This window comes from Tauraco erythrolophus, chromosome Z (genome assembly GCF_009769465.1).
Source record: "Tauraco erythrolophus isolate bTauEry1 chromosome Z, bTauEry1.pri, whole genome shotgun sequence".
Taxonomy (NCBI): domain Eukaryota; kingdom Metazoa; phylum Chordata; class Aves; order Musophagiformes; family Musophagidae; genus Tauraco; species Tauraco erythrolophus.
Genome location: NC_141496.1, coordinates 65,337,403 through 65,357,491, shown reverse-complemented (window position 1 = coordinate 65,357,491; position 20,089 = coordinate 65,337,403). Strand labels below are relative to the sequence as shown.

Genomic DNA, 20,089 nt, shown 5'->3' with positions numbered 1-20,089 from the left:
GGTGCCCCCGTACCGCAGCCGGTGCCCCCGTACCGCAGCCGGTGCCGGGCGGGGGCGGCGGCCTGCCCCGAAGCTGAGCCCGCTGCTCCCCGCGGCCGGGGCCAGCAAAGAGAGGCAGCAGCCTGCGCGGCGAGGCTGCTGTGCTGCTCCTGGAGCCGGCCGGTCTCAACCTTGAGCTGTCCCGGCTCTTCCTGAGGAGGTGCGGACCTCACGGGCATTGCGCTGGGGGCTTTCTGGGTGAGGTTTCTGAGGGTTTAGGGTAGGGGAGTCTGCCCCGCATCCGTGTTCCCCATCCCGCCTCCCGGCCTGCATCCACACTCGAGTTCCCCCGCTTTCCCCGCTTGCCCTCCCGGGCGCTTGCGGAGCGCTTCACCTTCAAATGCCCCCTCGGCAGTCCCCGGCGGAGGTGCCACTCCGGAGCTAGCACTCCGAAAACTGAAAGGGCGAGAGGCAGGCGGGGAAATGAGAAAGTTCAAAGGTTTAACGCTTTCCTGCCCGTCTGCAGCAGACAAGCCGGGAGGAGCAGTGCGCTGCTCCTTCAGGCTCCGTCCTGGCCACCTGCCCTCCTCCTCGCCTCTGTTCCCTGCCGGCCAGCATGCAGCTCTGCACCCTAGATGCCGGGGGCTGCCTTGTCCTGCGAGGCCAGGGTCTGCAGGGATGGGGGGTTGAAAACTTCCCTGCCCTTAAACAAGGGGAAGAATGCTGTGGGGACAGAGCTGAGGAAGACCAGAAATCAGTCTTTTCTCCTCCTAGAGACACCATTCCTCTTTTGCTTGTGCCTTTTTGCAGGCTGCCCTCCAAGGATTCCTGGTCTCTGTGCATGTGAGGTGTGAAGGTGGGCAGCACCCCTAAGCCATCACCATGGATTTTGTTATGAAACAAGCTCTAGGAGGTAAGTGTGGTTGGCATATGAGGGGTCTTGCATACCTGCGCCCCTACCCCCCCCGCCCCCCTCGCCTTTGCACCTGGCAAGAGAGAGGATGGACTGCTATGAGCCTCTTGTAGGGTCTGCAGCTGGAAGAGGTGTTTGGGGACCCGGAAGAGCATGCTTGTCACTGATTCATGATCCCGGAGCCAAGTGTTTGAAAAATCTGAGCAGGAGAGGGCAGCAACAAGCAGAGATCGAAGCCCCACGTTAGAGGAGAGACCTCCCACACAAGGTTTGCAGGCCCTGGGTCCTGCCTGATCTGGCACTTTACCAGCTGGCTGCATATCCTGCTGTACAGTGCTCAGGTCTTGCTTTGCTTCATGCCATGTCTCTGAGGCAGGTATTATGAAGGCTGCAGACAGGTTTAGCCAGAGTAAACTCAAAGAAAGAGCAGCATTTTGTGTGTACGTGAGCCCCTTTTTCATCCTCATCTCAGTCATGGGCCAGACCTTGACCAAAAAGTGACCAGTGCAGAAGTCTTTGTACCTGATAATTGGAGAGTTATTTTTAATAAGAATATTGCCACAATAAGCAGGGAAACAGTAATAAAGTATTCCCCACCACCACCGTACCTGGATTTGAGGCCAACCTTTTATGTGGTTTCAATATATTTCCTTCCATGTGTGATGAATTGTTTTAACCTAATGCTGGGAAATAGAAAAAGCACTGGTGCAAGGAAGAGCAATTGAAAACAATGCAGAAGTAATTGGGAATGAGATTCCTTCATTCTGCCACACTTAACGCTGCTTTTCTGGGCTGTTTGGCCTGAACGTTCTGTCAAAACAAGGCTGTCACTGAGATGATGCTGAATGCTGGCTGCTGTTGGGAACTGGAGTGTTTGGCCTTAGAAGAAGTCAATGAGGTGATTCTGATCATTCTCTTTTGTACTTTCTAGTATGTGCATTTTCCAGTCATTTTCCTTTGGAGAAACTGTAGAGTCACAGACTGTGGGAAGGTTTCATGCATGGTGTTATTGATGTCATATGCAGCTTCAACATTTACTGCAGGACTCTCTCACATGACATGAAAATGTGATTTTTATCTTTGAAAGGAAAGGAACCGTTTCATTTTTTCCACCAAGGGAGCAAAATTCTCACAATTAAGAACAGAGCAAGCAACCCAAGTTTTAATTGGGGTGTTTTGCATGGGAAGATCCAAATGGAGAAGAAAGGGTCTAATTCGATTGCACAAAATAGCAGGATAAGGAGATACCTATGCAAGAAGATACCTATGCGAGAAGAATGGTAGCAGTGTTACATTTCATGACACTTCAGTGCCTGTTTTGAAGGAGAATTAGTTTTGAGAAGAGCAGATTTTGCACTGTTCACTATGGTGTGAATAAGGTTGCTTGCACAGAAATGAATAAGTGTACCTGCAAACTGGAGATTTAGCCACTGCAGATGGAGATCCTTGGATCCACTAAAGGGAAATAACTGCTTAGAGACTGCAGTTAAAGGCAGGGGGAGGAGGGTTGCAGCAAAGGAGTAACAGCTGAGATGCATGCCTTTTTTTGCAGCTCAGTGACTAAACCTGAGTTTAAACCAGTAACTGCACATGCAAAACAGCATTTACTCTGGACAGACATTCATTCTAACATAATGTTGCATGCCAGGGTCAGGATTTGCATTATAATAGGAGTTGCTAAGAAGCCAAATTAAAAAAGCATCTTTTGATGACGTCTGAGTTTCTGATGTCTGTCAAGATGCTACCCAGGGCACCAGCTCTTCTGTTAGATGACTTAATGTATTAACAAAATGTATCTGGAACTTGCCCACTTATTCAATACAGAAGTCTCTGCAGAGCAGTAAAATCCAGGAAGTGTTAATTCATTAAGCAGAGACCTGTTTTTAAATTAGAAATAGTTTCAAAGCGGAAAAACAACATCTCCCAGGATGAATATAACATGGAAAGTAAGGGTGGTTTTGGACACTCGTTTCCCATTGGAGTTAAAGCCCAAACTGAAGTAAGGATGCAGTCTGGCTGCACTGGCACAGCATGCCAAGGACTAAATGTTACAGTTTGTTTCTTTAATTATGGCGCCAGAACCATTTTTGTCTGCCAGTTCTGACACCCAGAGGGAGATGCCCAAACTGGGCAAAGCACCAAACCTCTGGTGAGTGCTTTGGGTAGGGTACATGTAATCTGCTAGTAAGCTTTTTTATTATCCCTAGTTTCAGGGAGATCTTCCTGTGGATTTCATGGCTCTTTGATTTTAGTTTAATTTGGCTTTTCCCAGAACACCTCTGAATTCATTTTCCTGTCTACTTGGGATTTTTTGAATGGTGCAATAGTTCTTATCCCATCCTCAAAATCTCTTCTAGCACTCCTGGAAGAAAGAAAAAAATATTGCAATTATTTCAGTAAAGTCTCCTCCAGTTTACAGAGAATCAGACTTACTATAGGTACTGCTTGCAGACCACTTATAGCTATGATAGCTTGACCCTTTCACTATGTCAGCTGGGGACACCTCACAAAGGCTGGAGGCCAACTGGGTTTCCTCGTCTGAGCATTACGGGCATGGTATCTACTCTTCCCAGCATCAAACACCAAAGTGGGTTTAGGCCGGAGCTTATGGTAGCTAAGAGCCTGGATCTGAGAACTGCTTGCAGGTAAGGTTGCTTTTGCCCTTTTCTGCTGACAGGGCTGTGCCAGGGCTCTGAAGCATATGAGGACTTTGGGACCAGGTTTCGTCATATTAGAGTGATCAGAGGAGGTACTGGAAGGAAAACATCATTGCTCTTCCACCTTCTTGCTCACCTTCTTGAGGAAGAGGAGTTCTAGTGCCCTGCTTAATTAACAATAAATGGTAGCCTTAGCAGGACACTCCTGTGGGAGTTTTCCCATTGCTTCTGAAGCAATCTGTGAACACATTTCCTTTGCCTCTAATGGCACAGGGCAATCAGATTTATTTTTCCATGGAGTTTTGCCAGTCAGAGGGGAAGAAGGCAGGAAGGTATTTCAAAAGGTGGGTGAGCTAAATTAGCAAACAAGGAAAGGCAGTTACGTTGTGTAGAGTTGCTTTGTTTGGAAGTCTGTGTGATTAGGGGATTTAAGTTTTGTGAAATCAGTTTGGTAGGTTATTGTATCGCTGAAGTAGAATGTCTTTGTTGCCTGACTTGTTGTTACACGGGGTCTTCAGAAGCCTGCTGTTTCTGTGCAGTGGAAGGCCATCCTCCACTGTGCTGCCAGCACTGGGATTTTGCTGCTAGTCTTGGCAGCAGAGTCTTTGCCTGGCCATTGACAAGCTTGAAACGTGTCTTTGCAAATCTCTGGCATCTTCAAGGCAGAATCCTTGACCCTTTCATTAGCAGTGGGGACTGTGGTCCAGAAAAAGCAGTACGAAGTACTAGCTTATGTGACCAATTTGCTTCTGTGGCTTTTTTTGTTCTCTTCAGACCACTCAGCACCCTGTGTGAAAGTCACTCAATTTATTGTTTGACAGTGACAGATGCCATAGATATGAAATGCAGTCATGATGCTGATTAGTTGTGTAGGATGACAAGACGAAAACAGCAATAGAGGCTTAAAATAGTTGCTTCTTCTTCAACAGAAGCAACAGAGACAGCAAAGGGATATTTTGTACCTCTGACCCTGCCACACCAGCAGACATTGACATCGGTGTGCAGCCAGAGTGGTTCATCATTTCGCTGTTCCTGTGACAGTTCCCTAAATGAAGACAAGCAGTGATTTAATGATTGCATTTTATGTTAGGACTGCTCTTTACCAAGACAGATCAGAGGTCTGGAGCACTGTCATCATGACCAAGGTGTATGACTTCCCAGGAAGAAGCTTCAAGTGGAGGACCTGAAGTGGTCCCCTGAAGAATTTAGCCATAGTATTTCTCACTGCACATTGTTTATTTCTTCATACTTTTGTGTGAAAATAAGGGGTGTGTTCACACCTGACTGTCGTGTCATACTACATTCACTTCCTCTGTCACTCATGGTTTGGACAAATAGGCAAACTGGGCTGAAGAAGAAGAGACACTAAACTTGATGAAGCTCTGCTTGCAGTTGTCCTGTTAGTTGGAGACTTGAGGGCCATGGATCTTGGGGCATTTTCATATGGACAAAGAGAAGGGGAAAGTCCATGGGAAGGTGAGGAGGATTTGTCTGAGGTGGGACCATGATGTGGTCAAAGAGGGAGAGATTTCTTACAGCAGAAACTAGCATTGTGCAGACCAGAAGGCTGTGAAGATATGGATATACAGAACAGCCACAAGAGCTCTGACACTGTTTTGTATGGTGGTGTGCAGGGCCCTTTTAATGTGTTCCTTTTATTGCCATGGATGAGAGAAATGTCTAACTGGGAAGCTTGCCTTAAGTAGTGACTTTTCCTAATGTCAGCCTGTGGATTAATCCTGTAACTCATTTCACATGTAACGGTGCATGTGAATGGTAGTGTCTAAGTTTCTTTTACATGCTGCCATTACCCCTTGAATTCATTGTGCAATGCAAGCCCCATCAGAAGGATGGGCACGTTTGAGTTTCTGGATAGATATTCACTAGGCTCTATTACATGCATGATTTTCTGTTTCATTGGCAACAGCTTAGAGTGAGGACTGCTGCTTGGCACTCACTTCTTTATCTGTCAAGATTCAGTGGAGACTTGTTTTGGTTCAAAGGATTCTTAAAATACTGTAGGCAGAAGAAAAATGCAACAAGATTGCTGTCTGGAATATGTCAGCAGAGGGGGACTGCCTACTTCATGTCCCTTACTGGCAGCTTTGGTTCAGTGAGGTATACCACAAAACTCAGACCAGAGGGAATCCTCTTGTTCTTGAAGGTAGGCAGAGATTTTAACCCTCCTGAAGATAATGGGATTTAGGTCAGTGTTCATAAGCTCTGAAAAAGTGGCCCCGTACTAAGCTTACGTTAGTGAAGATGTGAATGTGTGTGAATGCCAGATAAGCCTGAATGGAAACTGTACTAGTGTTTAACAACATCTTAGCAGTGGCCTTCTGTGTGGCTTACGAAGTGTATATTTTGCTGCTGCATTTGCCTCACTTTACTTTCTTGTGATGTGAGGATTAAGTCCTAGATTTTCCCTGGAGAAGTCAGTGAGATTGAGTGCAGTTAAAGGCAATATAGACCTGTCCAGAGTGGAACGGACAATGAAATAAACGTTTCTGCCTTCTCCTCCAACTCAGCCTCTTGTTTCTCACATTTGCAGTTCTCTGCTGAGACTCTCTCCTGCTCTGAGACCACATGCATTAGCTCCACTGCTCATGTTAATGTGTGAAGTCCTGGAGCAGGACAGAAACTGTAATGCAGAACTGCAAGTTGTAGTGCCAAGAGGTAGTGCTGGTATTTACTTCTGGGGTCTCTTTTGCCTGTAATCCTTGAAACCCATGACACATGAAGTCTTCCGTTTTGCAGTCAGGTGCTGTTGAATCACAAAGACTGGAGAATATGAGATGAGACAGGAGATCTCCAGCCCACTGTAGCACGTGGTAGATGTTGGAGGCCCATCTACCTTTGTTCTCAGATAACTTGCCTGTATTGTGTGCAATTCTGGGCCCCACAATTTAAAAAGGATGTTAAGGTACTTGAATGTATACAGAGGAGTGCAACAAAGCTGGTGAAAGGGCTGGAAGGTGTGTCCTATGAGGAGTGGCTAAGAACATGGGGTTTGTCTAGTTTGTAGGCTGAGGAGTAACCTCATTGCTCTCTAGAGCTTCCTGAGGAGGGGAAGTGGAGAGGGAGGTGCTCTTTTCCTTGGGATCCAGTAACAAGATGCATGTGAGTTATTCAAAGTTGCATCAGAGAAGGTTCAGACTTGACATTAAGAAACATTTCTTTACTGGGAGGGTGGTCAAACTCTGGAACAGGCTACTTAGAGTGGTTGATGCCCCAAGCCTGACAGTTTTTAAGAGACATTTGTGCAATGCCCATAATAACATGCTTTAACTTTTGGTCTGCTCTGAAGTCTCCAGGCTGTTGGCCTAGACAATTGTTGTAGGTCCCTTCCACTGAACTGTATTATTCTGTACTAAATTCTTAAGTGAGTAAGAGTATAAGATGAATTCTGCAGCCTCAGTGTGTAGTATGGTTGTGTTCTTGATGTATTATCATCTGAATGTTTTTTTTTTTTGTCTGATGCTTTTAGTATATGCATTTTAATGACATTTTGAAGATGAAGAGTTAGCATTGATACGTGATGGATATGTTTTTCACAAGGAATGGTTTTATAGGCCTTTTTTTTTCTAATGCATACTGCTGGCAAAGAGATCTTATTCAAGATATTGGACTAAGTTGAATGCAATCATTATGTCTGCTGCGGAGACAAGGATAGAAGGGAAAATCCCATGTACATGTCTCAGCGCTTCCAGAAAAACAAAACAAACAGATTCTATAGCTGTTCAAGGCTGATTAATCTATACCAACCTTAGATCTTCCTTGTTCATTTATTTGATGCCAGATCCTCCAATGGCAACCTGTAGGGCTTAGTTTATTCTTCAGGAATTCCCATTAAAACCAAGGAGCAAGATGTCTTCCAAGGAAGCAGATCATTGACAGTAGAGATGATACCAGTGCAACAACTACAACGAGGGTCAGCTGATTTATTCCATCCATGATCTAAACCAGGAGAAGGAAAACTGGCCAGGTCCTTTCTTCCTGTGCCTTTCTTGAGAAACCATTCCTTTATATTTGCTTGCCTCTGTTGGGCCTGTTGCTGTTAGAATCAGACAAATGCTCTCACTTGTGTCTGCCAGGATCTTACTTTTGTTTGTCTTATTTGTAAGCAGGCACTGAGAGCAGAGTGGTTATTTAGTATCCTTGAAGGAAATGAGCAACCTTCATCCTTCTGATTGTAGAAGTACAAAGAGTTTAACTAAGGTTTCTCCTGCTAAGCACCTGCTTGCCGAGAGCTGCTTGTAATGGAGTGACATGGATAAGCAGGAAGTTTCCTCTCTGAGAGGGGAGGGAGGGAGTAATAAGGAAATTTCACATGCCTTAAGGAATTTGTCTAGGATTCATTCGTGGCAGAACAAAAGATGCTTCCTTTTGATTCTCTGCCCATGTCGAAGGAAGTTTTGCATACTTTTCATTTTAACATCTATTGCTGTACACCTGAATATCTTGCTTTTCTCTTTCGTGTGTCTTTCATTATTGAAGTTGGTTCTCATGCAGGTAGAGAAAGTGGTGGTTTCTTGCCAGCTGCATACTTTTGGCACAAGTAGTTTGTCAGTGCTGAATTTTTTGCCTGTATTACATAGGAAACACTATCTGTAGCGTTGGATTTGGAGCTGGGCAGGAGTCTAGTGCATGATGCATTACAGTTATTCAGACCATCCTGGTGAAATGGGACTCTGAAAATAGACTTTACTGGTTTGCCTTTGTGTTGGTCCTTGGGGAGAGGAAAGTTCAGATTGCAGTTTAGCTGTTAGCTGAGGAGGCCTAATCACTTGCTGATGTGATGGCAAAAGGACAGCCATTAGAGAAGGCTGGTGTATATGAATGCTGATGTACACAGGAGAGCTTTGTGCTTTGATTAGAAGTGAAGTTAAAACTATGAAATCTAATCCATGTTACATAGGTTTAGAAATCTTGCTGAGTTAAGTTGAGAGCATTTGTTAGCACTGCAGTAATGTGCGGGGTTCCAAAATGCCTAAGTATATCTCTGCAAAGGCTCTCCATTCTTAAGGGAAGACAGGCACCTTGCCCTTATGGAGGACAGGAATGTCTCTCTCATTGTGGAGCACCCCCAACACCAACAGCACAAAAATCCATTCTAGTAGCAAGACGTTTGCATGGGAAACTGCAGTATGAAATTTGTGGCAACTGCATGGAGATTAGAAGTTCTCCAGCAGTTTTTGAAGGCCACCAAATCATCGAGGAGGCCTAGAAGAGGAATGGCAGTAGACAGGAAAGGCTGACAGAGAGGGGCAGATCTCTAGTTGCCACTGGCTTGTCTCATGTCAGAGGGCTCCAAGCAAATGCATGCGCTTCTGTTTGAACATCATGGTCCGCTCTTTGAACATTATGTGATAATGCTTAGAGAAGAAAGAGAGGCAATAGAGGATGGTGTTGAGTCTCTGTCGTGGTTTAGCCCAGCCACTAGGCTACCATGTTGCTGCTCACTCACTCCTCCCCCTCAGTGGGGTGGGGAGGAGAAAATCGGGAGGAAAGGACAAAACTGGTGGGTTGGGATACGCGCAATTTAATAGGACAGTACAAGAAAAACAAGAGAGGATAACTACAATACTACTAGTACAAGAGCAATACAAAACGAGTGCTACAACTCTCACCATGTGGAACCTGGAAGTCAGCCCACTCCTGACCTGCAATGTGAACGCCCCTCCCACTCCAGCTGCCCCAGTATCTACTCTGATCCAGACCTCACATGGTATTGAATAGCCCCCTGCCCAGGCTGGGTCAGCTGCCTGCTCTGCATCCCCCCTCAGCTTCTTGCGAAAAAGTTAACTCTTTCCCAGGCAAACCTAGGACACACTCAGACAAATACAGGTTCTAGTGTTCTCTAGGATGGGAATCCAGTTTTTCAGGCCCTTGGAGAGGGAATGTGGTTCATAAAGCGGTGATTATAGGACATTAGTCTCAAAGCTGCAGAATTTCTACTCTCAATTCCAAGAATTACAGATGCAGCTTGCTGAGGCTCTTCTAAGTTCTCTGACTCCTTTTTCAGTGGTGGAGCAGAGAGCACTCTGCCTTAACCTTGGATGCTCCTCTCTGGGAGGTTGCAGCTCTGCATTGCTTTTGTGTACTCATTCCATGTGCTTGTTCAGGGCTACACCGAACCTTAAACATTTGCTAAATTATGGCTTTGAGAACTATGTTGGTTGCTGTCTTATTTTCTTACCTACAGCTTGATTGTGAGAGCTTGGATATAGTCAGTTCTTTTTTTTGCAGGTTAGCTTTGGTGGCTGGAGTACGTGTCTCAAATGTAGAGGTTTGCTGAGAAGGCTGAGAATTTCCATGGGTTGCTGTGCAGATAATCTTGTGCTTTGCTAAAGGATAACCACTGCAATTACAGACATGGCAAAGGTTACTAGTGATCTTCCTGTCACTGGTATAAATCACAGTGCCTATGAGAAACAAAATACTTTAAATAAATTGCGTCTCTCTACTAGGGACAAATTGATGCTTATGCTGTGGCATTCAAGAATTGATCCTCTGCCCCTCTGCCCTTGCTGCCCTTGCAGTTTTAAATGAGCTGATTTTAAATTGAGTGGATGCTGTCACTGCAGAAATGCACTAATACAAACAATACATTTAGTCTGCTGACTTTGATGTGCATCTTTTTACAATTTGAATTTGTCATGAAGCAGCTTAGCAGCTACCTTTTTTGCAACATGATTTGAATCTTGTGGCTTATTTGCAGTAATACTCACCTTGAAAGAGTGTCAAACATGCTACATCATTGGAAATTTGGGATTTAAATGGCTGTGAATTTCTGTGGAAGATAAGGAAAGATACAAACAAACCCAAGTCTGGCATGGTGGAGCTGTTTTGATAACTCTTGTCTCTTGAGAGAGTGGGAGCAATGAACAGCAAGGCTGTTCAATTAAAGGAAAAGGGATGGAGGATGGCAAAGAAATATGTGTCAGTGCTTAAGCTGGCAGATAGCTGAACTGGCATATCTCTCTGTCTCTGGATCCACCTCATTTTTGCTGGCAAGCACAGGCAAAGCTGACCAGCAGAAAAAAAGTTTTGAACCTTTAAGGCAACTGAGTGGGAGACGGTTGTCTCAACTGCTGTCTGTGTCTGTGGGAGAATCCTGGGTGTGCTTGGGAAAGTCACTTGCTCTCTAGGTTAGATGGTATCTCGCCCAGTTCCCTTGTATAGGAAGCAGTATGTGCGTCTGTTACCCCAAGAGCAGGATAGACTAAAATGTGACTCACGGGCACCTGAACACTGCCCTTCTCTTTATGGGAAGGAGATAGCATTCTTTTTTCCTTTTGTCGCTCCTTCTGCTTCTTAGTGCTTGACAGAGCTGAACTTGCATACTTAATGACCTTGAAAGTTTCCCGTCTCTCTGAACATCATGTCAAAGTGCTCTCATTTCTGATCATGTGGCCTGAGTTCTCCTGTCATGGAGACAATGACTCGTGTCATAAGGAGCTTGACTGAGACTTCTGGTTTTGCTTTTTAATTGTCCTCTAGTAAAACTTTTCAGGTGGTACTGCTTCTGCCTGGACCTCTGTTCCTCTCCTCCAAGGAGAGAGGTTCCTCTATGAGTTCCTGCTATGTTGGCAGCTGCACTAATGGTTGCTTAAAATAGATGGGTAAAAACGTCCTCTCGATCACCACCACAGACAGAGTGCTCCGCTTCCACACTGTCTAAAGTGAAGACAAAGCTGCTACAGTTTTAACTCTGCTTCACATCTTGAATCCTCTCCCCGGGTTAAATACAAGGTATCTCAGCTTCAATGCTGTTTTAACTCCAGCCAACTATTGTGAATTGGCCACCCTGAATTAAGAAGACCCATTATTTTTTTCTTTCAGTTGTAGACATGCTGTCTTATTGCTGGTTCTTACATGTTTATTTGTCAGATGTTTATTTAGGGCTCACTTTAGTGTGTATTTTGCTTTGTACTGTGAAAGACTAGGTCCTTTTTATTTGCTGAAGATACCAATCCTAATTAAAATACACCAATTTAGCTATTCTAGCCCAACAGAGACAAGGTCTGGATGACCAGTGAAACCCAGGGCTTGATCCTGCACATCAGGGTCCTGAGCCCTTATAGGCACTGTTCTGATACAGTGTAATGTAATTTACAGATTTCAGCTGTTCTAAATATGTGGGTTTTTTTTTTTGACAGAGATCTAAGACCAGCATTTCTACTAAATTCTTGCGGATGCAAGTGAAATAATCACAGGATTTTTCTTCTTAAAAACTCACAAAAATCCTCTCAAAGTCTTGTGGGCTGGAGTATTTCTTGTTTCCACACAATCTGAAAAGGATGGGTCAGATCTGCCGTCTCCACTGCTGGTTGTGCCTGAAAGAGGCAGTTGTGGCACATTATTAGGGTGGGGCTGACTAATCCAGAGCCGGTATTAGTTACATAAGATCTCAAACATACCCTAAGTGCAGCATGGATTCTTTGGAGTGAAGCAATTATCTATTTTGTTGTCTTAAGAACAGAGCGACCTAGATTCTCTCTTCCTTTTTCTCTTTTTCTTTTTTTCAATTTTTCCTCACGGGGTGGCCCACTTAGTTGATTAAACTGCAGCTCTATTATAGCTGCTTGTATTACAGTTGGGAATAAAGCAGGTGTAAAGAGACTGGAGTTCATAAAATAATTTATTTTTTGCCTTGTTGGTTAGCTGGAAATTATGGGTGGGATTAAGTGACAAGCATTAGTTTTATTAGCTTTTGGGTGACAGACATCGCATAATAGCCTTGTCTGGCAGTAGGGAATGCAAGAGTGATTCAATGAAAAGTTGTGCATTTCATGATAAGGAAAATAGGTAATGGTCTAACTTATGAAAGACTTAAAATAAGCTTCAAATCCAAAATAAGCCTGAAGTCAGCAAATGCAGTGACAGTGTAGTTCATATTTTGTTTGAAGTGAATACATAAAACACATTGACACTTCTGTATTATTTATAATTTTAATGCACCTGCAAATTCTCGAATAAATCATCAGAGGCATCAGGAGGGCAAATAAGTAATCCAGGTAGAGTTTGCAAAGGAGGTGACCAAACTCCAGCTGAAAACAACCCATCCTACACAGTTTTGGTAACAGAATTATCCATTAGGTTAAGGACATGACAGCCAAGTAACATGTGTTTCATGATAAAGAATATTGGTTTTAATTGAAACTGACATTAGCTCAGTGTTGTATTTGTTTCCTCATCTATTTTCTCCACTTACTTAAAGCTTGGGGAACAGAACAAAAGCAAATCTGTTCGGTATAGGACAACCTGGAAAGTAAAATTCATCTTCTCATGAAGTTCAAGGAGGGAAACCATCCAATAAGAGCTCTTAATCCCTGGAGACATGTGGAGTCAAATTGCACTCTTAGGTAGATATATCTAGGAAGATATGTCTAGGTAAGTATCTGCAGCAGGAACGAAGCTGTGGATGGAACCCAGCACCAGATTTATACATGGACTCAAGTGGTGGGAGGGAGTACCTTCTGTCTCTTTGGCCTGGATGCTTAGCGTGGCTTCTTGCTGTGTTATCATTGCTGGCAGTTGAGCAGCATGCCTGCATACTCTTGCCACCTTCATATTCAAGCATAACAACTTTGCTGGGAGAAAAAGCAGCTGGCATTCTGCTCTTATTTCCGTTTCTGACAGAGTGGAAAGCTGATGCTGTAAATACATATCCTGATGGCAAGACAGAGGAAGACTACCCTTCTTTCCCCTGAAAAATCCCATTACTCAAGTTCAGCTGTAGTGTGCTATCTTGTTGCTTGCTTACTACTTCAGTCTCTGAAAGTGGTCTTAGAGCTGTAAAGTCTGTTCTATACATTGTGAGGTGGATGCTCTTCTTACCTGCTTGGATTCCTATTTGGCTTCAGCAACACATGAAGTATACATTTGTGCCAAAATCTGCCACTGATACTCTGGCGCTTGAAGAAGTTTCTCAAGGATCAGACCTCAGGGAGAAGCGCCTGGGAAAAACCTCCTTCCTGTATTTGTGCTGAACTTCCTGGTATCAGGGAGGAGTGGGCTGGTAAGGAAGCAGCGTGCGAATATTCTGGGAGACACTGTACCGGGCTGATGACTGAGTTCATTGGTTATGACAAGAGCCAGATCGGCTCCAAGTGCAGCTCACTTAGACCAAAAGAGAAGGATCACACTCTTCTATCTTCAAACAGTTTGTAAGAATAAGTGCTGTTCATTTTTACAGAGAAATTTTTCTCCACTGGGAAGGATCAATCAGAGATACCATTGAAGATAAAAGCCAGTCGTGTAATTTGAGCACTGTAGAAGGCCTTGACTTAATTCCCCTTGATTGACATCAAGGGGAAGGCCACACTTCAAATGATCTGAGTGCTGTTTGAAATTTGAAAGCATCTGAGAACCACTTGCACATGATTTCAGATGCTTTTCTGCATCTCCTCCATGTCATTCTTTTATATTGACTTTCATGGTCAATTTTCTGTCCTCTCTCAATAGCTAACACACAGAGACATGGATATTGACCTATCTTTTAGCCTTTTTTTCATGAACTCGCCTGTAAGGATGTTATCTCTCTTTGTTTTACTTTGATGCTAAGATAGCATTAAAACCAGTTAACAGGAGAGCTTAGGAACTGTTTCTTGAGATGTATCCACCAGGATCAGATTATCTGTGTGGTGTTCCTCATCTAATATGCAGGGCCTAGCAGAAGGATCTCATTGGCATTGCTTGTCTCAGCTGCTTCAGGACTGCTGCTATGCCCTGAGGAGGCACAGAGAGGATCTGCTTTTTTTACTTACTCCCGCAGGATCATGAATGCTTTACATAGTCCTTCATGTGAGAAAGATAGGCAGGGCTTGGTCCTGATAATGCTTTCTTGCCTGTCCTCCTTGTCAGTGAAAGCTCCTGTTTAGCTGCTCTCTGAAGGTACCTGGTGACTGACTCATGCCTGTGTTATCACCCTGCACAGAGCAGTAAGTCACCCTTTACCCATGTGGCACTGCTGGGAATCCCTTTCTCATGTATTCCTTAGGAACAGACATTTTTTAATGGTGCAGCAGATAGGGGGAAAGATTATGAATCTACTGACATTTTGCTAATGCTATTTGGTACTGCCAGAGCTGCTGTCTGTGCTTCATAGAAATGCTGGGGTTTAGTCTTTCTGGTGACCTCTTATCAGTTCAATGATGTAAGGGAGGAAATGAAACAACAAATCTTGTTCGAGAGCTCAGCACTCCAGTTACCTACAAACCTGTTACCCTTCGTTGGACTGCTGCAACTTCTTCCCTGAAACCATGAGCTTAGATTCTGGTACTTACTGTTATCTAGAGCCGGGCGCTTCTTGGGCCCATAAGTGAGAACAAAGACAAACGGTAGCCCGTGAATTTACACAGCTCAGCAGTCTGGCTTATAGGGCTAATATTCACACGATGCTGCTGAAAGAGCTGGTGTGAACTGCCAGTGGAACATACATGTAGGGGTTAATGCTATGAGAGACTTTAATCTAGTGAGCTTTGGTTTTGTGTCTGCTCATGATGACATGGTAATTTTATGAAGAACTGGACTCATGGTGGGATTGTAGCAATTTATACTGAGGCAATGTATGTGCAACTCTCCCTGAGAAAGACTTGGCCTTGGCTTTAATAAGAAAGCATAGTCGCCTTGGTAGAAATGTGTATCCTGACCGAGAATGGGCTCCTTTATGCGTGGGGCATACTTTAGAGCTTCTAGCAGTAAGCTCAGAACCGTGTTCATATGGCGGCAGGGTACCCTGTACTGCTGCTGGGTGCACTGTACTGCACCGTACTGCACTGTGGACTGTAGCTGATGGAGCCTGCTCACAGCCTCAGCTGTGGAGCCTCAGCTCCAGCAGATCTCTCCTACCGGAAAGCCCATAGCACCCTTTGAAAAGCCATTCTGTGCTGAAAGGACGTTTCCTCTCCCTCCCCATCTGTTAGATGCGTTCATTGCCACACAAAAAAACCACCAGGCTGGCTTTGCTAAATTGTTAGCCTTGCTGAGAATGTGACCTTCCTGTGCCTCCCACTAGTGTGTGCACACGGTAACTGTGGAGTAGCACTGTTGTACAGGGCATTGCATATGAGCAAGAAGGAACCCTTCATTGACTGTGTTGATGATATGAGAACAGTAGGCTCAGAGGTAGGAGAACAATCCCTCTTACCCAACATTCCCCGTAATTTTCATTTCATGTGCAAGTTTGTACGAGGGAATCAGAGAGACGTGCTGTGATTATATCACTGACAGTCTCTGAGTAGTTAAATTCGGTTCATGGTTCAAGCAGGAAGACTTGAGATTCCTTATGTTCCAGTAAATGCTCATTGTTCATGTTTGTTAAACTTTTAATTAGAGAGCCAAAAAGAGAAAGTGGTAAGAGGTAACTGGCTTGAAATGCAGAACACTCAATCGAGCATTCATTTTAACGAGGTCCCTATTCCCATTCCTTATAACTATAAAGTCTTTATAAGGGAGCCAAGTCACGAGTAAGTCTTTATTAAGACGTGTTAAAACTGGCAATAACTGCTTTTCAAAAATTAAGAAATTGGTTGTGTTGGGCAGAGTAGGGTTTGTCAGGGTGTTTTTTTTTGTCTCATTTGAATCCACTCCCATGCCCTCAAAAACAAACCAAGAAGCACACACTGGGGCAGTGAGAGGAGAGAGGAGCACTGGCGTAATTTGTCTTCTCCTTGGAGAAGCTGGCCTACATTTGCAGCCTTTTTTGCTCAAGGATAGAGAGCACAACACATGTCATCAGCCACTTGGAGACCTGGCAGACTTTCGTCTGACTCTGTGGTCATGAGCACATGCCAGCTTGCTGTATGAGGCAGAATTGCCTGTCCAGGGATTTTTCTCCTTTTCTGGCCTGTTGGGTTACATAATTTTTCAGGCAATATGGGAAGTCCTGTCTGTTTCACAGCATATTGGAGGCCCCTGAGGGATATTGGGGAACAGAAGCTGTGAGCAGAGAGCTTTCCTCTCGCTGTTCACTGTCACCTTAGCCCGCTACCAGGAGAGGAGTTTCTTCTCCTTTAGCTTTCATTCCTGGTATGCCATTGATTTCTAGGCCCAAACGGCACTTGATTGTTAGATGTCTTCTCAACACTCTCTGTGTACTGTCAGCAGGCCTCTGGGTTTTAACAAGCTCAGTCTGACTTAGACCTACACTCACCTTTATGTGTATCAGTATGGTTATATTTAGCCATTTGATGAGTGAAGAGTGTATGCCTGAATCCAGCGTGTCTGTCTCCCAAGATTGTGGCTGTCGCCACAAGTACGTGAGAGGAAACCAACTGGACAGGCAGTAGCACTGTTGCTGATTTTTAAGGCAGGGCATTTAGTTTCCTCGTGCAGTGTCATGGCAGAAGTAGGTTGGACTTCAGGTGTGATAGTCTGTCCGAAAAACAATGGTGCTGTGGTTTCACTGCTGCAGAATCTGTGTCAGACAGATAAGCACAAGCACAGACACGTGGCTGTGTGTATCAAACCAGTCAGCCACCACAGCATCGAAGGGTGCAGACAGTCAAACTGATTTTGGTGGAAGAATATATTTGTAATGAAAAGCTGTTCCTCATTACCAAAACTTCAGCTTAATTAACTTGTGATAGACTCATCTGCGTAACTGTCCAGCTGAAGCATTGAAGTTCCTAACAAGCTCATTACAGTGCTCAAACGGATAGACCAGCTTGACAATGGAAAGTAACACAAATCATTTTAACTAGAGACTGTTTTATTATGTAACATTTTAAAATGTGCTTTCCTCAAGCAGATCTCAGCACCTCTGGGGAATATTTACAACTTCTTCCTATGAGTAAGCATGTGTTCTTTATCTGGCCCAAAAAGTGATAATGAAGTCTTTAACAGGATCTGTGGTAGTTCTTTGCTAGAGAAGGAGGAAATACAGCATTGGCGTATATTCTGGCCACCAATAAAAGGAACAAGGTGAAGGTCATTTAAGCATTTTCAGCAGAACACAATCGCTCAAAACATCAGGATGATTTGCTGCCTGATAGTCACTCTATCAGGATGAGAGCGAGCTGTATTTAGTAGCTTTTCTCTTTAATCTGCAACATGAGCTATTTCCTGGCACATTGCATTGATTTCCATCTCATTGTGATCTTGTAATAATTGTAGAGGCAGAACAAAACCTAATCTAGTCTAATTTTTCTAGTGTCTTCCATGCCTTGGCTGTGACAGTAGTTTAGATCTCTGTCATCTCCTTTTCAGAATTGCCAGTGAGTCCCCACTCCCTTGTGGGGAGTGTACTTGTGCACTTGAATATTCCTCTTTTGGTAGACAGCCTGGGTTTTGCACCCCGTCTGTTTCATGCCATTGTTTGAGAACGCTTGAAATGCTAATTTTTCCCTGTATGGCAGCCCCTTTTAGGGATGATTTGCCGTTATCCAGATGCAGAAAGGCTGGTGTGCTTGAAAGCTGCTCTGTTTTATTCCCTGGTAATGCAAAGTATTCTGTCTTCTAACAAGCCATGCATCTCTTGCTTCCTTACATTACCCAGTTTACACTTACACTACTGCAACAATGGGATAAATGTCCATGTTGTCATTAATTAAAATGAGGGACAGATCTTGCAAAACACACTCCCAGCAGCACATGCTTCCAGCCTGACAGCAAATCAATTGTGCAACAGCTTCCAGACCTAACAAAGCAATACAAGTGGTCTCCAGGAGCCTTTTTATTCTTGCTTCTGCAAACATACTGGTGAATACAACTAACACAGCTAACTGGCAGATTCCGAGATCCCCTCAGGGAAGCAACATAACTGACCTTCTAAGGGACCTCCCAGAGGCACTGGCTTCTCTTCAGGAGAATGGAGAGACTACAGGCAATGTTCCTTTACCATATGTGCTGAGTGACCATATTAGCTGAGATGATCTCATTAGGATTGTCTTCCTGGGAGAAGGCCCTAAAATGGCCACAGCTACCGACCTAATTTAGGTTGACTCAAAATGTTTGCAAAAAGGTGGTCTATTCTTGCTTTCATGTCTGCTGACCAGCAGTGAGCTTTATAGCTTCATTGCTACTGTTTACCCTTTTATTCCTTTGCTTGCTCCTGTTAAAGCTTGGTAGACAAATAGAACAAGGAGGAGTGCTGTGAGACTAGAGGTTTTGAGAGGAATGAGGAGGTATCCTCCCTGTAGAATTTGGAGTCTGCATTATTAGCTACTTTGGAGTTGTGGGTATGTGGATATCCTGGAACTGAGACATGCCCCTAATTTTCTATAATTTAGAAAATAATGCTGGCAAAGCATCCGTAAGGTTTGTGATTGTGTTACACTCAAGCCAATAAACAAAGTCGTTGTCTGTGTTACATCTTCTAATGTATTTCATCCTTTATAGGTGCAACGAACAGGTTATCACTGTTTCTATTACCTCTCTCTGTGTGCTCTTCAGTCTGGTTTGATGGATGTTGGTCCTCTTTTCTTGAGCAAACTAAAGCCTTTTATCAGTATCGAGCCCTCTCAAAGTGTTCATAAACTGTAGTATTTAAAGCAGGAGGCATCTGAGCCTTAATTCAGCATGCAAGAGGCAGCATGGATGTGGTCTCACATATTTCAGGGACATTGCTTTGTATTTTGCTAGAAAGGAAGACATAATCAGTGTGAGCCATTTCTGTGTGCCGTGGCTCCCTTTAACTTTTTCAGTGCTGCATATGTATACCAGTCATCTGGAGAAATTATAGCAACAAGCAGGAGTTTTTTTCCTGAAACAATACAGGGAATGTTTCTGCACTGGAGACATGTTGAGGTAGGTGAAGTGGGAAGAAAAGACCCCTCATATAGTTTTCACTTCCAAAACTGGAAGGAAGTCTTCAGAATGTCAGCGAGATAATCAGACTTATTCCCTCCAGATTCTCTTGTGGGAATTGCCTTCCACTGCCACACTATTTGACAAATCAGTGATGAGCTGAAAGCACAGAGATGCAGCAGACTTTCTGCTCCGTGGTGTGCCCAAGAGACCCACACTGGACTTAGAATTGGAGGTGTTAACTGCAAGCAGTTCAAGGACATGTTTCCTATGAGTCTATGTTTTCATTATCCTCACTGCCCTTTCTGAGTACTTACACCTTCCCGTTGAGAGTGTGGCCACACAAGGAGACAGTGCAGTGCAACTAGAAACTGACCCCAGGGCAGGAATGAAAATGAGATGTCATATAGTGGACTTCTTGTGGTTCTTTCAGCTGTGTGAATGCAAAGGCGAGTTATCTGACAGGGCAAGCAGAGGTTGGATTTTCCTGTCGCTGGTCTGTGGGAGCAACAATGGTGATAGTCCTGTTTTTGCTTTGTCCTTCCCAGCTGGATCATCAGTTGTGCTTCTGAGACAAATTCAGAACTCTTACCAGAATCAACAAGGAGCTAATCTTGTGCAGGGGCAACACAATAAAGATGAGAGGTGAGGATATGGGGGAAGGTAGCTGAGATGACATGTTCACAGGAAAAGAAGTATGGTTTATAGGAGTTGAAAAAAGAAGACAGTGGCTTGCAGTAGGAGTAAGTCCCTTGAACAGTTGCCTGAAGCTGATATGAATAAGATA

General features: G+C 44.1%; 1 protein-coding gene across 1 annotated transcript in view; it reads left to right on the top strand.

Moving 5' to 3' along the window:
* The first annotated feature begins 861 nt into the window (after positions 1-861).
* CPLX1 (complexin 1) overlaps positions 862-20,089 on the top strand; it is a 129,609-nt gene continuing 110,381 nt past the window's right edge. Inside the window, exon 1 of the mRNA XM_086629897.1 lies at positions 862-892. Within this exon, the coding sequence (XP_086486023.1) occupies positions 862-892 (31 nt within the window). The remainder of the gene's footprint in view (positions 893-20,089) is intronic.